The 21,196-nt window shown below is 39.0% G+C and overlaps 1 protein-coding gene across 1 annotated transcript; it reads left to right on the plus strand.

The window, feature by feature from the left end:
• Positions 1-6,602: 6,602 nt before the first annotated feature.
• On the plus strand, positions 6,603-14,977 carry SAMD7 (sterile alpha motif domain containing 7; the record flags this gene model as incomplete). Its single annotated transcript, XM_080349825.1, has 8 exons — positions 6,603-6,705; positions 7,636-7,762; positions 7,905-8,041; positions 9,109-9,187; positions 11,647-12,320; positions 12,742-12,863; positions 13,725-13,835; positions 14,705-14,977. The coding sequence occupies 8 exons, from the start codon at positions 6,603-6,605 to the stop codon at positions 14,975-14,977; spliced, it is 1,626 nt and encodes a 541-aa protein (XP_080205951.1).
• Positions 14,978-21,196: the final 6,219 nt, after the last annotated feature.

The raw sequence follows: 21,196 nt of genomic DNA on the forward strand, positions 1-21,196 counted from the left end.
GATGGAAACACTATTTTTTCATGACATAAGTTTGATCATTTTGGAAACGTTTAAAGATCTGTATCACAAATGGAGGATTTTAGCTTACTTTTTGTTTCCCATTGCATATTCAGTATTTTTCTAGAAAACTCTGGATACAGATTGAGTTGCTTAATGTATGTGCACAAATGTTTCACTGTCTTGTCTAATAGTAACAGAATACTCTTAAAAAGCTAATGAGTTGTTAATACATATAGGTTAATCTTTACGGTAATTCTTCTTTTTAAAGTACAATAAGAAAAAGCTCAATATTTTACAGATAGCTCCTGAAGCAGCGGATTTGCTAAACCAGCGTGCAGTCAGAATTAATCAAGGTTATCATCACATAGATATATTTGGCTGTTTTAGTGTAGTGTACCTAAATTAAACTTATCTAATTACAATTTTGCTTGTGTGCATAGTCATCATAACAAACCCCAGTGCTACCAGCTTTGTGGAACACTAATGTATGCAGGGGGATAGAGTTTGTAAATGTGTGTGATGAGGTTTCCTTACATCATATTATTATCTGAATATGTGGGCAGAATTAACTGTAGACTGGGAAAGGCTTGGGCACTATTGCATTGCCTTCAGAGCTAAAATTTCCAGTTCCTCACTTACAGAATACAAATTTCTGTATATACCCAGTGCCCCGAGATATGGAAAGAGTGAGAGAGGCAATCCTAACTCAAGTAATTTTATTATAGTCTGATCCTTCAAACTAGAGCTGAAAATGTTCAGTATGCTCAAGATGCTGATTTCTGAGTCTGTTTGCAGGAACAGGTGTGCTATTTCACATGCTAATCTCACCAGGAGAAAAGTTCATGTTAAAACTTGTGACATATATGAATGTGGAAAATAACAGTGGTTTTATAGTATCTGATATATGTGACTAACATATTTTAACATACCTGCAAATATTTTTTCAGATGAGCATGTGCTGTCTTATGCTTTGTAATAAAGAAAGCTAACCTGAAATGATGTGCAACAAAAACCCATACCACCTTGTTTTACCTTTGTGGAATACGACACAAATGCAGTTTTCTGTTTTATCAGAGGATCTAGGAAGGTTTGAGGGATACTGCTACAATATTTAATACCCTAACTGAAGACAGAAGATACTGAGGATTCAGTACAAGTTTTCCAGATTCAAACTGTTAGTGAAGTGAAAGTGTTGTTAAACAAAAATAGTTTTAAACAGCCTTCCTAAAGCCCACTCCTCTCTCCTCTACCTGGCTTCTTTTGGCACTGGGAGTGTTGTCATTTGCACTAATATTTCTTGTTTAGGTGAGACAAATCCCACTAAAATTCAACTGCATTTCATCTGTAAATACCAGCCTTGCTCTCCTATCAACAGAAATACTTCCATCCCAAGACTTGGATTTTCAGTATTCAAAAATTAAAAACAATTAAAACACTTTATACTTCAAAAATAAAAATTATTAAAGTTTACTTTCCCTTTATCTGATCTCACTTATGCCTCATTTGGCAATCTTTAGGCTTCTAAAAGAATCAGAGACAGGAGGATAATGTTTCAAATGTCATCCTTAATTATGAAATAAGTCCACAAGGAAAACAAATGACATCATGCTTCTATCTCTTGTGTATATAGCCTATGTAATAGAGAAACCCAACCCTTGTAAACAGCTTCTCATGTGCCAGTTTGTCAGGATACAGGGTGGGCGGACAACGTTACACACACATGTGCACGCACACACTTGCTGTGCTACAACCACTATTTTCATTAGTTTTTGCTTAGTTATTTATTGTATAAAAGGCTCAGCTAAAGCACTTGGTGTGATCCCAGCTGGAGCCTCTGGGTGCTGCCACAAACACAAATGAATAAATAATATTAGCATGATGGTTCTGCAGAAACCAGCCCTCTGGTTCCAGCCCCAAGCTGAGAGGGAGAAGCACTAAGCCCGACTCCCACCGCAGCTGCTTACTGTCCTGTCTGTATCTATACAACTCCACCATATCACATGGCAGTTCTGCTTCTTTTTCCTCCACCATCTGTCTGTCGCTCACCCAGTCAGCTTGGAGGGCTCTTGCTGTGTGTTTGTGCTCAGCACAACACATCTCTACCTTTGGTTTTAGTCAGTACATTAAGCTGACTGTTGCCTTATCAGCACACGGGAATAAGTTTTCCCCTTGCTCCTCACCATTCCAGGGAGAACAAGATTAACTTCTGCTACAAACCTGACTTAGTTCCTGAGGGACTGAGTTCACCAATACTAAGCCAGTATTTCTTCTGGAGATCAGTGTGTTTAAATAAAATGAGTGACTTGTTGCTTGCAATCTTACCAATTAGCTAACCCAAAAATGGTGCAATATTTGTGCCTTTATTTCAGTGCAAAGGCACGCCATGCAAACTGTGCTGCCTGACACACACAGTATAAATATAGTTATTTTCCTTTCTTTAGGGAATGTATCGCTCTCAATCCAGTTTCAGGATTACACTCTAATCTCAGTCTCTGCCCACGTATCTAGGATTAGAATTTAGCCCCAGAGCCTCTCCAGGGGTACCTTACCCCAATTAAGATTACATATTTCATGCTCCTGTACGACATAATGTTGGTATAATTGCTTTCCAAAAGTCATTTGTTTTGCTGACTGTGGGTTCTTGAATAAGTAAAAAATCTCTAGTTTTATGACTCTTAGCACAGGTTTGGGGCAAGAAGCATTGATACTACAGCTAATAACATTAGAGTATTAATAATATAAGCATATGTATCTATTTTTTAAAACAGCATGTAATTTCAAGAAATCAGGAGAGCTTTTTCTAAAAAGAGAGCAAATGGGAATGAAATTGAGACTATGCATGAGTTTCCTGATATATTTCACTCATAAGCATGTATACTTATTTTTACTCTATGTTTAACTGATTTCCCTGACAAAGATTTACCTGAGCATTTTCAACAATACCCAGCTTCTTCCAAACACTGTGGCTCCACTGCAAAAGTATACTGGACATTTATGTACATAGAAGCAGTATTAGTTAATGAAATCTGAATGTGTCAAAAAACATTTTCCAACAAGTCTATATTATACATAAGACAATGCCAGTACAGATACACAGACTGCTATAGACATTTTGAAACTGCATATAGCATGATCATATTTGCAAACGCTTCTGGTTCATAAAGTTTGTGTCTTGCCACTTCTCATCTAATAAATCGAGACAGAATTAGTTCTGGGTGAGTGGTTCTGCCTGCTGCCAAGAAGGGTTTGCTAAGGGTAAGACTCTAAAGGTAGAGATTAACTTGTCTTCATCCCTGTAATGTGCTGTACAGCCAGGATTTGTGCAATAGGATCAGGGAAGAGCCATATATGACTGGAACACTGGACAGCTGGTGTGTATGAATTTATATGAACCCCAATGCAAGATTTTGAGGTATTCTCAAATCCCAGCTAATAAATGTATCAGAAGTATACTTTCCCTCTTCTCACAGAGATCCTTTTTTGCTGATGTTGGTTTCTAACATGCTAGTTGTTATGAAAATAGTACAGACCCTAAGTAACCTAAATTTGGCCTGTAAGTCAGAACCCCAGATAAGTAACAACAACAAAAAAGTGTTTTTCCAAATGTAACAACATAGATTTATCAAGTTCAGTATCCCCCTCCTGACACAGGGTTACATATAAGTCTTTAGCGTAATAACATAATATAATTATTTATCCTACCTGATCAATCCAATACCTTCCTTATAAATAAACAAGTAATTTAATACTGATGACACATACATACAAAATGTGTCCTTGAAGTAAAATTTACATCATATTGATATTCAAAAGTTCAGCTAGGGAAAATAGATTGGAATTTCAGTGGAAATAAGACTTGAAAATTTTTACCACAAATACCAGATTTATTTTATATATCTGAGAAGAAATCCAAGCTCAGTTAGATCAGATTGACTGGCTCACCAATGAAAAACACCAGAATGATTTTGTGGTGCAACTCCAGTGAAAACCTCATTAAGGAATCAAACCTTCCTTTAGGCTCATGATGATTCAAGAACTGGGTCAGAGGAGTCAGTAGGCTACAGCTTTAGTGGAAAAAGATACCAATGAACTTTCAAGTCATATTATTCTATGACTTTTTTCAATACTGTATCTTTTCTACATCAAACCAACAAACCAGCTGGTCTGCCTTTGCAAGGATAAGTTGCTTATGTGATGCAAGCTGCCTGAAGCAAAGCTCTGTGAATCTTGGCCATCTAATGCATAATCAATAAATATGGACCAACTCCAGTATGGATCCTGCTGTATATGGTACCCTACACTAAGTGAATATGCCAGGATTTAAAGGAAAACTTCACTTTCAAAATGGAAGATTGTTAAGAATGGTCTTACATAGTTTCTCCTTCAGCTCTGAAAGCAGGTTACGAGAGAGACTACCTGCCAACAGAAGTTTTGTTTTCCAGATTATTTAATACATAGACACTTCTCTGTGAAAGGAAGCCACCTAAACAGCTCACAGGACCAATATGGTATTGCAAATACCATCATCCCAGTTGCCATCTATTTTTTTTGAGCTGCTGTAAAGTTTGGTTCAGCACTAAATCGCTTTAGTACTGAGCTTTAAAATGCTTTAGCAGCTCAGAAGCACTTTGGCAGCTCAAATGCTCTTCATGAGGCACCCAGCATCCTAAACCGCTTTAAGCCTAAAGTATCCTAAAAAAAAGGGCAAATGGAAACATGTCCAGCAGCACGCATTCAGATACATATGTCAAGAACAAAGGACACAGTGTTGTTCTTGGATTTGACAGGCTTGTGAGACCAAGTATCTTCACCATACCACGGAAATGGTAAATTCATGGTGCACGTGAATTAGATCGACAGCTTTCCCTTAATTTTTTTCATAACTCATCAATAGGTCAAAGGCAGTAAAAGGAATTATAATGATTATTCTAATTTATAAATGGCTTGGGTAAGAAAATACATGATTGGCTTCATCATATTTTGGATAATGAACAGTTTTTACAGTTTGCTTCTGTTTTGGAGAAGGACTGGCTGTGAAAAGCAGAGTTTCGGTTGTTCTTGCTTACTATTTCTAAGGAGTTTCTGTATGCTAGGTAGCTGGTTTAAATGTAAATAGACTACTTGGAAATTGGATCCGTCTTGTACTCATAACAATGCTAACATCTCAAGCTGTGTTTGATCTTACTGCCACTTGTACAACACCACTGCAAGTTTGGCATAAATGTGAAAACACATGGGAAAGACCTGAGAAAATGGGCCAGTAAGCCATAAAAAGTAAAACCATCCAAAGCTCCAGATGGTTCTGGCCATTTGTGCTTCAGAGATCACATCTCTGTGAAGTGATTATTAATATGAATTCAGCAGTTGTCAGCAGTCAGCTGAAATGGTAGATTCTCTGTGCATTTCTAAGGCATCCCTCACTATTATCTATACTAAACGCTGGCTGAACTCACAGAGCTGTAGTTATCTACAGGATGAGAACACTTATGTGTTCCATCTTTAAGAAGAAAGCTATTGGGGAAGAAAACTCACTAAATCCCCACCCCCAAACAAAAAAACAACACACACACCCCACCAAACAACTCCCCCCCCGGCCCATTTGCTGTGCAAATCTAGTTTGCAATGAATGTCCAGATGCCCCAGCCACCCTTGGAGCTGGTCTGTTCCCTTCTGCCAACCCCTCAACTTCAAGCCTCCCACACGGGACAGTTTTTAACACCCAGGCTGTGAGTTACAAGACTAATTTCTTTTATGACCTACCTGCACAGATAATCCCGCTGTAGATTGTTCCTCCCAAATCCTAAGTACCACATATTGTAGTTACTTATTCTCTTTTTACCAGGATCATTTGTAATCTAGTCACCTGCTTCTTTGGACAGACTAAGACAAGCTCATGCAATCCACCTCAATGACACTACAGCTGTTCAACTATGCACTTGTAGCGTATTAGTTTTTAGTCTGGAGTTGCGCTCCTCATCTGGCTTTGTTTACCTGTACTTACATAGATAATTAATTTGAGCCTAGCTATTTTTATCACTGTTTTCATTACAAGCATGTTACCTTCTTTACTTTATTTACAACTCTTAAGGGGCTGATATCATTTGGAACAGCTTGTTTCTATCATTTCTTTCCATCTATTTATCTTGGTTCACAGCAGACAGGGCTCCAAACTATTACAATACTCAAATTAAACCAAAGATACCTGCCTTCCTGAGTACAAGCATGTCACTGTTCTCAGGGTCACTGTGGTACACCAGAGCCTGCAGGCAAAAAACTCTGGGGCTTAATTATGTCCTTCTGAGCAGCTAATATTTCTCAACAACCTGACTTCCCTTGCATAGTAAGACCCAAGGACACTGGACAGCTTGGTATAAACAAGGGCAACATTTGCATTGTCCTGAAAAATCAAAGTTTCTGTGGGGTAACCAAAACAATCCACATGCACTCAAGGGTACAGCTGCGAGTGGCAGAAGGACTACCTGTCTGAGAAATAACTTGTATAACCTGCTCCATTTCTTACATTGTTGAATGTCTTATTCTGTTCTTTGGGCCTGCTGATTCAGTTCTTTACAAAAGAAAAGTTGTTTCTGTCTTCTTACAGCATGACTCCACGAGATCACATGAGAAAAATGTCTATCCTGGGGGAACAAGGAACTCTAGAAGAAAAGCACTTATACCGATTAGCAAGCGGCATGGCAGCAGGAGGTATGCAGGAAGAAACCAAACTGTGCACTTCTTTATAGGATTGCTAATATCTGTACAACATACAGGAAACAGCCAGAAACAGGTTTAATGTCTTTAAAAAGGTATTTCAAGTTTGTCTTATGAGTAGCTGGGGAAACACTTCTCTATAGGTAATTAAAAGTTAACAAGAGGGGGATCCTGGCATTCTGAATTTCATCAGGGCATGATAAGCACCTGGAAAAAGAGTCAAGGTCACACAGGAACTCAGCCACAAAAGCCACAGCTGGGCACTATGAGATTCTGGCTCCCCACCACAGGCTCTGCTTTGTAGAGCTGCTTTCTCATGACAAGGCAGGTTCCCACTAATAAGATTTTTCTAAAAACCGTATTGGAAATGAAAACTCCCTAAAGCAGAGAACTTAACATTCACAGCTATTCTTTTTGTTTCATAGTGATATGAGTTATTGGATATTAGACAAAAATTCTTCCCAGAAAGGGCTGTTGGGCATTGGAACAGGCTGCCCAGGGCAGTGGTGGAGTCACCATCCCTGGAGGGGTTTAAAAGGCATTTAGACTAGGTTCTTAGGGACATGGTTTAGCATTAGATTTAGGTTGGGTTATGATTGGACTTGATCCTGAGGGCCTCTTCCAACTGAAATGATTCTATGATTATTAATTGTAAATTGTCCTTTTGTACACTTGGCTGCACACATCCTGTTTATTTTCACTGCAGTTTGACTGTATAAACTTAGATTATGTAAAGTGGTCAAGGTGGCAATGGAAAGATCTTTTTTAGTTGCTGATATTAAAAAAGTATGATTTTCTAGCTCATACTAAAATGCTGGTAGCTTGAGGGAAAACACCTTATTGTTTCTGGTAAAGTTGCATTGCAGACAGAATCACTTTGTAATTGACTGCACTGACAACAGAACTGTCTATCCTTTGTTTCAGAACTGCGGCAGCGGCAAGAGATGCTGATGAGAAATCAGTTGATGGCAGTAAACCCTCAGCTAATGGGTGCAGGCCAACAGAGAATGCAGGCAATTCCCTCCCAGTTTGAGCCTCGACTGGTAGACAGGTATTTTGCACCATTTCTCTACTATAGCACTGCAGTCAAAGAATAAATGTCCATGTGCTGTACCTGAATATATAAAGGCCCTAGATTGTTCTTAACTAAACAATGTCCTTTGAATATCTGAATTCATTTTTTTTCCTCTCAGAGATCTGTTACCTTCAACTGAAATGATGGCATCTGCTGACCCACGACAAATCCATATAGCATCCCACCTTGGACCCACAGTCCCACAGCATGCAAACATGCCAAACATATTGTCCAACCGCGTTTACCCAGGCCCAGGTAACAAAGCATTGTTTGCATCCTGAAAAAGTGATAGCATGTACATGAGAAAGCAAACTGCAGCTGCTAGTTTTTCATAGGTTTATCAGCAGTGTCAAGAAATAGTTAATTTTCTTTGGAAAAAGTCACTAAAAGTTGGTGGTTTACCTATCAAATATTCTAAACTTCCCCAGTTTGAGTCTAAACACATCCATTTTAGCTTTTGTTAAATACACTGTTTTCAAAACTATTTGCATGGTTTTGTTCTCTGCTTTTCCGTTTGCATTTTCCAGGCATTTTCACAGTTAAACAGCAGGTTGTAGCTAAACAAATTAGTCAAATCAATACCACACTTTTTGCTACTTTTCACTTTTGCTCATGTACGAGCATTGGCTGATTTAAGAGACTACTGATCATATTCTCTAATTGTAATATTGCATGCCATTTTACTGATGTAGGGCAACTACAAGCCCTTTTAATAAAGGCTCAAAATTCCAGGGCACAGCTCTAAGGGAAAGGCTGGATACCACAGCATGGCAACACAACTGTGGCACACATCATGCAGCACATAAAGTTACATATCACTTCATACAAAGAGGTCCTATCTTAAGGTTCTTACGTTGAAATGACAATAAATTCCCCCACAATGTGGATTTCAAATAAGAGATTCCCTCAAGAGGAAATGTCATGTAAAAATAGGGGGCATCTAGGCTGAAAAGAGACTTGAAAGAGTAGGTTTGCTTTGGTTAACTGTTGGTTATTATTTTCTGAGCAGCTATGTGTACTTCAAAGACATAAGTTACCAAATAAAGCCGCACTGCTGTCTCTTTCCTTCACATATAATTGCAGGTATAACTAATTACAGATCTGATCCTGCATACACCTGATGTAGGACTTCATGTTTCTATTACATATTCACAACAAAGCAATGAACACATTGGATGTAACTTGAAGTCATATCAGCTTCCTAGCAAAGCACATATTTCAAGTCTTACAAAACCTTTTAAAATGTCTCTGCACTGCTTTGGGGTTTGTGCTTGAGGAAACAAATTAATTGAAGATTTATTTTTCCCCCCCCTCCCTTTAAGGATATAGCTTTCTGCAACCAGAATCCATGGAAGCTGTGGCCAGAAGACAGGAACTAGTTCAAAAGCAAAATATTGCCAGGTAATCAATAGCAAGCTTTGCTCAGAGGTGCACACCAGGATTAGGGCAGCAAAGGCAGCTGGAAGTTACTAAGTCACAGACCTTTTGTGGGTTTTTATCTACAGTGATTGAGATACTTTTTCAAGTTACCCAGAGAAGCAGAGGGCCCTTGATTATCTCTTAAGGTCTGAAGTTACTGAACTTTCTGCTTGTCCCTATTTTGCTTTTAGCCTTAAAATAATACAAGAAAAAGAAAATAAACCCTCAGCTTGGTTAAAGAAATAAGCTACAAACTTCAGCCCCAGCCCTTGGACTCTGGATCCGAATACCCTGAAGTTAGAACAAGTCAGAAACAAATTCGAGCTTTACAGCTGTGTGCTGCCACACAACATTTTACACATCTACAGCTGGGCCCTCGGGATGACCAGGGTACCAGTGTAGACAGCTTTCCTAGTTTAACCAAATAGCCTGAATATCAGGCTGACTATAGAAAGCCCAGTTATTTGTACCAATTTCAGTGTAATCAGTAGCTGGTTAAGTTACCACCAGTGCCCTCCCTCACAGTCACACCATCTCCACAAGGAAACTCTAACCTCAACCACACTAGCACTGGGCTTCAGCAAAGTACTGAGTAGCAGCACCCCTCACACAGTAAGATTAAGAGCAAAGAACAGAAATTCTGAGCAGGAATCTCAAGAGAATTATTACAACTGTTTTAAGCTCTTCAGTCAGCAAAGAACTCCAAACACAAGATTTGTATCAACAATGCATTTCATACAGCTCTCACAACATAGCAAAAACCCCGAGAAAAACAAGTAAAATAGCTGGTAGCAAGCACAGTCATCACATATCCCTCAGCCACATCAGAGCTAGTCCTACCTGTTCAGGCTCTTCCTTCAGCCCATCATATCAGGAAAACTCCAACAAAAAAGAGCTCAGCCTAACTCCCTGAGATAACTTTTACCTCCTTCTTTTGCCACCCTGGCAATTTCCACCAGCTTCACACTGGGTAGTGCAGCACACTTCACCTCCAGAGCTGCATGGTCTCCTTTTACCCTTTATAGAAATCAGGTGTTACCAAACAATCTCTCACACTTCCTGCAGCTGGGCCCAAATCCTTGTTCTCCAAGGGACTCTGCCTCCTACCAAAGCTCACTGATCTTCTGGTTCTCAGAGGAGCAGACTATCTTACCTGGAGGAACAGTAAGGAATGTAATGGTCTTCTGTGTTTATTTCCACCTCAAATCTATGTGTGAGTAATGAAAATTGGGCAAAATGTACAAAGACATGGTATATACACAAAACACTTCTGCTGGATCTCTGAAATCAGAAAATTAATAAATCAGACGTTGTTGCAAAGATGAAAAGAGAGCAGAGAAAAAGATCTGAATGTCATGGAGTGATCAACTAATTCTTTTTCACAACAGTCACCTGAACAGATACCATTTGTCCAGACTGTTTTCCTGACAATGTTAAATTAATGAAAAGTTTCCTAAAAGTCAGACTGTCTCTAACCTGTTACCCTCATTGCAGTGTTAAGAATGCAATCTTGGTGCACTTCAAAGTCTTGGCTGCTCTCACAAGCCCTTTTTCTAAGAGAAATGTGGAAGTGCCACTGAAAGCTCCTCAAAACAAGGAAGGCAGGCTGAACCATTTCTGGTTTGTGTTTGGAAGAGTGGCTCGTTTCTCCCATCCCTCAGCTGAAGCTGTGGAGCTCTAGCTTTCTGTTTGATCACTAGCTTAGCTCCATAGAAAGCTGATGCCAGCAAAGGAGACACTTACTACTACTTGTACTCTCCGTAGCTCACTGGTAAGCCTTCCCACCCGCAATGCCAGGGGCAGGAGGCTGGCACAGGCTCTGAGGAATTGGTTTTATCCATCAGGAGGGAGATCAGTTGAACACTTACCAGCAGGATCTCACCCTTCCACACTTTCAGACTGTGCACAAGTGCCAGGCACCATAGAAAGTGCCTACTAATGTTACCTTATTCTGAATGTATGCAAAACGTTCCACGATACCATAATTCTAGTTCTTTATCACTTACAGTATCACTGCCATTTTCCAGTTTTCAATATAATTTTCTGATTGGTAATGTAAATAACTTATTTTCTTTAGTCTTTGACCCTTATGACCCTGGAGACAATTTTCCAAATCTCAGATGAGCATAATCACTGTAATAATGCCTCAATTGCCCAAATCCAAGTAACACTTTTTAGCGTGAAAAATTATCCAGAGGCATCACATAGAAGATATATTTTCTTTTCCTTTTAGTTTTATGTATGTATCTGGCAGCACATTAAATGTAGCCAGCTTTGCCATTTCACCTGCAGTTCGTGATCTCTCGCACATAGCAATATCAGGGAGAGAGAAGAAAAGCAGTTCTCTTACCTATTTAACTGAGTTTTAATCTGCCACTGAAAAAAAGAGATGATGAAGGAACTGAGCTGCCCTAATTGCTTGTATTCTGTGTGTCTCTTAGAATGGAAATGGAGATGAGTGCTATTTTTCAGCAAAAAGAAATGGAGAAAGCTCATCGGAAAGGACTGCTGGGCCTGGAAGCACCTTTCCTTTACCATGGCATGCCAGCTAGTCCCATTGCTTTCCGTAGCAGGCACAGGCTACCTGAAGGCCATCTTCCCAGTGACTTATATGTTCATCGTACCACCTTCGATGAAATTCATGGCAACGCTATGCTTATGGCCACCAGCCCATACCCTCCAGTCAGCACTTTGCAAAGAGAGAGGGGACGTCGACCAGGGAGACGAGCTGGAAATCACAAAACTGCTGACTGTAGCACCAATGGCACAAAGAACCAAGCTGACGACAAATCTACGGACCCTGCTTCAGCTGCGGTGGATGACGAGAAGGAAGACAAGAAAGAAGCAGAGGTGGAGACACCGAACAAACATGAACAAAGTAAAAACCAGACTGAGCCATCTGCGGTTGCCAAAAACTGTAAAGAGTTTGAACAAGGCTTGAGAAAAAACTGCGCTACTCACGAAATATCTGCTGAAACCAACAGCAACATAAATGAGAAGGAATCTAATAGCTCGTGTGCTGCTTTTGATGACAAGTACATGTACCCTTCTGCAATCCCATTCTCAGCATTACCATATGGATTTCCAGTACCCAGCAACCCACTGGTACCTTCAGGTTTGTGAAGACTCCAGATTACAGTTAGAGTGGTATGGTGATATTATTTATTTTTATTGGTTCGCTCTCTCATTTCTTCCCTCTATTTTAAGCACTTTTTTGGTATCATAGAATCAAAAGCACTGGATAATGTACTGCTTAGAGAAAATACTGAGGTATGATTTGTATGTGCAGTGACTGGCACATACAGTGCCAGCAGTAAACAAAAGAAGCCACCAAAAGAAAACCCTCCAGAATCAGCTACTCATGACTATCTGGTGATTTTGGTGTCTAGGACTCCCGTATCTGTCTGTGGCTACGCAATGCTGGTAATATATTAGGTTCTGGAGAAATGTAAAAATTCTCATGTTAACAGTCATTTCTTATTGATTCATCAGCAAAGTCCTACAAACATAATAACATCTGTGTTTCCTCCTCAAAGGAGCACATGGCCTGGTCCTGAATGGAGAAGATATTTCTTCCATTGAAGACATTCGCAAGTGGACCATTGATGATGTATACAACTTCATCGTTAGCCTTCCAGGCTGTTCGGATTACGCCCAGGTGATTATAAACATTCATCGCTTTTTCAGGTCTTTAGGACCATCTACAGGTAAAGGTCATGAAACAAATGTAAATGTTAGAGATTAACTGGTTGTCACAAAGTTACAAACATAATAGATTTCATTGTGCTTCAACTAAAGATGCCACTTGCTTCTTCAAGGGAAGGCCAGTCTGTGCTCTGAGAGGTTATATGTACATCTGCTGCAATCTGGAGTTATTGGGCATGACACATACCAAAAGGATCAGCAGCAAAACGATGCTATAAGAAAAGTACCTTAATTTTTTCAGTCCACATGCCCTGCACAATCTTTATTCAGATTAAAGTAATTTTGCATTCTTGGATATTGGCATAACCCATGCACCACCCCTAAGCTCTTACAGGCATTATTCCATTTAGAAATAAAATAACATTCCATACGCAAACAAACAGGTTAAAATCCTGTGTATTCCTGATAAAGCCTTAATAAGAGGAACACTATTCTATCATAGGAGGCTGCTCACTTCCTAAAAAAACAAAACCAGCAAAACAAAAAACAAACAAAAACCCACAAAACAAACAAAATTAATCAAAACAAACAAAAAGCTAATCAAACCAAGCACAAAAGCCCCAGGAACTAAATAATGCTAAAACATTACAAAGTTCCCACTTGCCAAGAACAAGGAGATAAACTACAGGCCAATGGGCTGATACTCACACACCTAAACAAGAGGCCTCATGCTGCAGTTAAGAAATAAATATGAAGATAAACCACTAAAATTATTATGTCCTCTTTCTATTGTCTCTGCCTCAGGATTAAGCATAAAAAAATAACCATTGAAGTCTGTTTCAGCACAGCATTTTGTGTTTTATCATTTCATAAGATATTTAAAGACCACGCTATTGATGGAGAAACCCTCCCACTTCTAACAGAGGAACATCTCCTGGATACAATGGGATTAAAACTCGGACCAGCGTTAAAAATCCGCTCTCAGGTATGATCATTAAATGTATGCCCAAATGGCAAGTCATAGAGATGTGAGTCAGAAGATAACAGGAATAAATTTTTCCAAACTACACTATATTTTTTTCTCACTGATAGGTAACTATCATGAGATTAGGAGAAAAAAAATTACTCCAGCACAGTTTGCTTTTGCTTCTCTGCATGTTACAACAGCACACAGGGAGACACTAGGAGGAGCTTAGGACTGGTAGTTTGAGAGACACTTTAAGTGGAGTCAGGATACAATAGCACTGGAGAATAGGCTGAGGTTGGAAATTGAAAATATGTTTGATGAATTATGTCAGTTCACTCTTCTTTTCCCTTCCCAGCTGGTAAGAACTGCTCTGCTACACACTTGCTTTTGCTTCAATCTGGCTTTCAAAACATACCAAGTAGAGTTTTCTACAGCCTTTCTGGGATAATTATCATACATGTTTCATGGCTGTCCCTCTATGTTTAAGGTTTTCTGCTCTCAATTTCATCCAGTAATATCAACTTTATGTGTGTTTCTATCCTTGCCCGGTTATTTTCTTTAACCTCTTGCTCTCTCTCACTGTTCTCTCACTAAACCCACCTTCCCTGCCCCTGGCTGGCAGTTTGCCTGCCTTGCTGTGAGACCCAGCACACTGGGACGTTTCTTTCCCCCATCTCCTCCTGCAAGAACCTGGGTCTAGAAGAACATGAGAGAGGGAAAACTGAAGAGATTCTTTTTCACTTTTGCTAACCACTAATAACCCTTTGAGATGGCTGGGATTTCCAGGATCCCCCTTGGCATTGCTACACCACAGTCAGCCTTGATGTTTAATGGCTTTAACACTATCTCAAGAAGCAATTGCTGCAATTGTGCTTTTGTCCTTAAAGGTGTCTCGACGTCTGGGAAACGTGTTCTACATGATGAATCTTCCCCTGTCCGTGCCCTTAACACCTGCTCCAGGCAAACCCTCAGACCAGCCCTTGGACACAGCCTCCCCTCTTCACTGCAACAGCAGTGGTGACACGCTGGATAGTCCCTGCTCGCAGGACCCAGAAACATCAAAAGCCGTGGAACAGATTGTTTCCGAAAGCAGGGAAAATCCATGTGACACAGCTGGATCTCAGGCTGACTTCCAGATGATCGCTTTTCAGAAAAGTTGAGCTGACTCCAGGACACAAAACATTTTTAATCATATAGGAACCACTAATTACAAAGTGTTTGAGAAGACAGCTGCAGCCTGAAACCCCTGTATGACTGGTGCTGAAGGAAATATGCTGCAAATGCAGTGTGAGGAAGTATGGTATCTGAAAAGCGTTTAAAAAGTGCAACTACATCTTGGTGCAATTACTTTCAAGTGCAATTCATTGAAAAGAATACCAGTACAGTTAACAGGTAAATTTGATTTTTCATTAAAGTCCAGTGTGATCACTAAAATCTGCCAGAGACTTGGGGTGCACTGAATGAGTTACAGTGTGTTCCTGTTGAGAAACTACAAGGAAAAGTTACAGTTTCCACATAGAGCTGACTTCTGCTTCTGTTTAACAAAATTTAAACATAATTCATTGGGAGAGTATGGAACTACTTGTAGAATATAAATATACCCTAGATTCAGCAATTCAAGTTAATTCCAATGCTATTCGAGAGCTAAGCCTTTCTAAGTGCCTGGGAAGGGTATACAGGGTATAGATGAGATACCGTGGACATGTAAATATCATGTGTAACAGCAGTTTTAATTATTCCGAGGCATTATTGCTGGGGTTTGAGCTGAGCTGAGTTTAGGAGGAAGCATAAGCAGACTCCACCACAAAGACCAGTCACTGGGACAGTGGGACTGCACCCGGTTCCTTTCCCCCCAGCACACCTGGGCAAGCCACGGGACACCCTTCACTCAACAGCACGCGTGATGTTCTTCATTTTGGAAGAGGCCACCAATTTTAGTCTGAAAGTTTCCCCTTCTCTGCAATAATATGTTTTCCCCTCATTTCTGCTACTGATGACCTCACAGCAAACAAGAAACACAAAATAGAGATTTTTGCTAGAGATAAATCCCCAGCATCTCATTGTGATTCCTGTGTGAATTATTTCTGTAACTCGAGTGTTGATAGATTGTGGAATTGCTGTATATTGCTACTTCAGATCCTCTCCCTTTAGTTTAGTTTGTGTGGCCTCAAGTACTTAAAAACCAAGAGAGACACTGCCATTTAGATGACAAGTGTCTAAACACATGAGGAGAGGGAATATTCTCATATTTTAGACTGTGGGCACCTGTTCTTTTCCTTTAGCTTGAGATAAATTATATCTTTGGTATATTCGTGGACTAGATATTATGTGATTAGAGGTTTGCAACACAGACTGAAGATGTTTACCTTACTATACTCTCCAAACTTTGCAGCCTTGAGAAGAAGGGCAAGTACCTATAGCACTCCTTTTCTAAACTAGCAAAGTCTTTCTGTAAAAGGAGTAGTGCCTGATTCTGCTTTCAGTGAAAACTGCCACTGACACCAGCTGAGGCAGTTTTGGGCTCTGTGCATAAATCTCCAAATACTGTAAATGGAGTGTGTGATTTTAGGGTTAATCGATAAAATCCAGTAAGACCCAATGCCAAAGTGTGGTTATGCTACGCAGCAAAATACTCCAAAGTTGCAGACAGACCCTGAAGTAATCCCCGCCTAAGTGAAGTGCTGTCCTTTCCATTTGTGATCTGGTGAAATAATGGGACTCTTCCCCAGGAGTTTGGATTATGTCCTATGCATCATCTGTGGATATTTTTCATATAAGGAACTATTTACTGAATAATCAACGGTGTTCAAAAAAAGCAGAATAATAACCTGAAGCTGGAAAGTTTAAATTTAACTCTTTTAAACAAAGATGTACACCAGCAATATTAATCTTGGACTGGCAATTAGTTTGCTTTTCACTTTGTCTCAATTAATTTCAAAAAGTGTTAACCTCTGTTCTCTTCATTAACTGCTCTACATTTTTTCATTGCTTTAAAACCTAGTAAGGCAGCTTGGAGAGTTTTATGTTGAATTTGGTAATGTAAATGTTTACTTTTTCAGGTTTTGGATGAAACACAATTGTCAATGTAAAAAATCGTATTCTGTTTGAAATGCTTTTACCTATTATTTTAACACACAACATCTCCAATTAGTTACACCAGACAAAATGTTTTACTTTTACAGTAGATTTAACTATGATTTTTTAATGTAGCCTGTTCATATTCCACGAGGGAAAAAATAAAATATTTTTATATAGTAAAAGTGCTTGTTAAAATAAAATTTTTTAAAAAATCAGGGACATAAATTGTCTTGATCTGAAACAATCACTAACCTTTTTTCTTTTTTTTTGTACAATTGACAATCATGTTGACAATGCCACTTATCTAATTAAACACAGTTAATGAATTGGTTTTCAAATGGCATCCTACCTTCTCATTGTCTGAAATATTTAACTTAATCCACATGAGACTTTCTCCACGCTAGAAGAGAAATCTCCAATATGTTTCCAGATCATGAGGCCATGAGGCATCGCTGCAAAGCTACAAGAGGTTACTTATTGCCTCCCCCCAAGTGAAATGAAGCACACTCGAACTACAGGTTGCCTGTTAAGTGCAAGGATATGAAGAAACTGAACTTATTTTTCTAAAGTAACAGCAGAGGAGCTTGACTTGAAATCCTATATGTCAGGGAAGAAAGATTGAAATCTGGTTTTGAAGAGCATGACTGTTTTTGTAAATGGCTCAGACACGAACAACGCCCAAAGCAGAAAAAGCTGGGATGCAAAGTTTGCAGTCTGGTACTACTTCTGCAATTAAAAAAAAAAACTATATGATCCTTTGCACATATTGGGCTCTTCTTCCCAAAATGACAAAAAAAATGACTTCATGGCTTCCTGTACTGGAGGGAGACGTGCTGGAGCAGCCAAAATGCAATAAAGGCTGGACTATGTACAGCTGCAGAGTGAAATAGGAAGGAAAGGGACTTATCTAAATGGACATAATCAATTCTAATTCTAATGAAGGAAATACCACTGCTAATGAATGTTTCCTCCCCTACAAACACTTCAGAGAGAATGAAAAAGTAAAATGGGTAAAAAATTAAAAAATACATAGAATCAGTAGACAGATCCATATTTTCTGATTTTGATGTGTTTTCAGGAATTATGTTTATATGTAAACATTGAGGCCTTACTGATTCTCAGCAGCTACATGTTCTTTTTTGACTTTTAATACTTATTCCAGCTGCAAAGGGGTGTAGCTAGCAAGCACAAGTATGTAAGAAAGCTGGCAGAACTGTGCTACTTCATGATTTTCTGGTACCTATGCATTTATTTTTTCTGCTATACCACTAAAATCACAATGGGATGCAGATGATGTATTTTAATATGTGTGGTGTCATTAGAAATGTTTCACTTATCATCTGTTGTTGTGTAAGTCTCTAATAGTGATGCAGTTAACAAAGAAGAGAATGTTTTTGATTAGATATTTTTCAAGTGTCTGATTTTGCCTGTATCTACACTAAATCTGTACACTTCTAGGGACAGGGACTTCTATTTCTTTCTTTTTTTTTTAATAGAGCGAAGTTTTTAAAAAAGGTAAATAAAAAGGTATAGCAAACATAAAACAAAATGGTTCTATACTATAAATGACCAATTTAGGAAAGTCCTGAAAGGGAACAAATGGCCTGTCCTTCCTACCACAACCTGTGTTTCTGACCTCATGATTGCTGCATATGATGATGATGTGGAATACAACTTCGTGAAGACCTAAACAGATAATACTCTGCTCAATTCCCCAGGTGAAAAATCTCAGAATGTGAATTTATCCTTTTACTGTAAAATAGAAAAAATAATCACCTCAAGTTTCTAAAATAATCTCTGTTTCTTAAACTAAGTAGATACTTCTCATATTTTAGATTTTCCAAATACCCTAATATAATGTTGATTGTTTGTACAGTGTTTTAAGTCACCACCACCATCAGGCATTTTACAGAAAAGCATCCAAAACTAGCTACAGGTCTTGTTTTGGTACCCTGCTCTGATAATGGCACAATAAATATCCTATCTAAGCCCTTTATTGTTCACTGGAAAATAACAAGTCAGGTCTGTGAGTCTGGGTGTCCATCAGAGTTCTGCTACCTGTGGTGTTTAGTTTTGACTAAGCCCTTCATGCTATAATAAACAACTATAGCTATATAGCTATGGCAGTTTCAGTATAAAATGAATGCAGATTATGGTAAGGGTAAAACTCACCTCTCCTTTTTCATTTGTTTGGTGGTTTTTATTTTGGAGGGTTGTTTTCTGCCTTTGCATTTGCATCTCCTTTCTTTGGGAAGGCTTTGGTCTTACTAACACATATATTGAGGCCACAAGAATTACTAATATTCTGTTGACGTGACCTTTATTCATTCCTTTTCTATGTCCATTGCCAAGATAACCTAAGTCTGTATTCTCCAGAGAGACATTAGTTTTGCTACTACCTACACATTCCTCTTTAACCAACTTAGACTGTAGAAAAGAGGAACCTATTGCCCATGTTGTATATAGAATGATAGAGTATTTTTTTCCTATAGTACAGCAAAGGCATGAATAGATGTTTCACTTTATCAACATTTAAAAACACATACATGTGGCACCTGTGTGTGTGAATTAACAACAAAAGAATCAATCAATCTAAACAGCAAAAGCACAGCTGACCAAGGGGAAAAAGAAAGCATCAAGTCAATGTGGTTTTCATCTCTGCTGATTACCTTTTAGTTACAGGGTTCCAACAGCTCTGGTAGAGAGGAGCGCTGCTCAGTCTGTGATTCATGGGCCTCCAGCAGGCTGTAAATACTCTGCACTGAAAGATGTTCTGTAAAGCAATCACCAGCTGCTGGTTGAATCTGTTAATTGGAGAGATGTAAACTCCAGAATCACACTTCCATGCAACAAATATTTTTAACTCAAGCACTTGTAGTCATAACAACAATTTTATGGTTTTATAGATAATGCTTTTCCTAATGCTATATCCTTATATATTACCATTCTTCTCCTTCCCTCCAGCCACTGCCAAAAAATAGAGATACAAGCAAGTATAGATTTTTTTAAAACTTTTTTCCAAAACTTCAGCTGGTTCTTCAAAAAAAACCCCAGATTGATGTATTTTCTATTTAACAGATATATATGTCCACCAGCAGAACTGACTGGCGTCTTTAGGAAGCGCAATATGCCACTCGGCATCAGGACAGCCATGACTTTATATTAGAGTTCAGCAGTTGCTGCTAAAATAAAAATATATTCTAGCAATGAGCAAAACTGGTATGTGAAAAATCCAGAAATACAGAAGGACCAGAATCAGTGGAAATTCATTCTTACTTCAACTATGTTTTTAGTAAGTTATATGTATCAAATAATTCTGAGTTTTATAGAAATGTAAAGGAACTTGCAAGAGTCGAAGGATTTAAGAAGCTTCTTAGTGAAAGATAATTCTAGATGTTTGTCTAATGAATCTCTGTTGGTCCGCTAAATTACAAGCTAAGTGGCTAACTAAACATTTGTAAGCTTCTAAGATGGAAGTGACTCAGGATATGTCTGGATTGTGCTTCTGAGTAGTGACTCATGTGTTTGTGGGTGGATTTTAGCTAAACCTGCCTTGAAAGTATGTGTTGCTGTACAGTACAAGGCTCATATTCCTTTTATTTTGAACCCATATTCAGTGCTGAAGCTGACTGGATGAAATGGGAGGTCACTCCAGAGCCTGCATGCTACCTTCTGTGGATGATCTCCTAAATTATTGCTGGGGAATTTGCCTGTTTTCCTCAAATCCCTCTTTGGAAGCTCCTTCCTTCCTTCCTCCCTCCCCTCCTGCCTGCCTTCCTACCTGTCAACACAATAGTAGAGGTAATTGCGATTTGTGTTCTCCTCTTTCTTCCCCTAAAGCCAGAAGGATTAACCATGGGTCCAGTGGATAAGTTTCTTACAAGCGAATGGTTTGTTCAGCAGAACAGACACTTGCTCAGAATTCTAGTGTCACTTCAATATCTGTATTGCAGATGGCAGTGTGACTCTAGAGATACCAATGTTGATAAATTGCCAGGAACAAGTGAATATAAAGGTATAGGAAAATATGTACCAGAAAGAGTGGAACACCACCTAATTTGGCATCCTGCCTCAGAAGCCAAGAGAGGATACCTAAAGCAGAGAAGAACAAAGCAATTATCTCAGAATACTCCCTTTATCTCCTTTGTCTCCTTTATCACAGACAACCAGAGGTGATTTTTACATTTGATAATTCATAATACATTTTTGTTTCATGCATGTATCCAGCTGTTTTTTGAACTAAGTTTCCAGCATCCATGCTGCTGTATTAGATCTCTCTGTTGGGGTAAAGTTGAGGAGGA

This window comes from Nesoenas mayeri, assembly GCF_963082525.1.
Source record: "Nesoenas mayeri genome assembly, chromosome: 9".
Lineage (NCBI taxonomy): Eukaryota > Metazoa > Chordata > Aves > Columbiformes > Columbidae > Nesoenas > Nesoenas mayeri.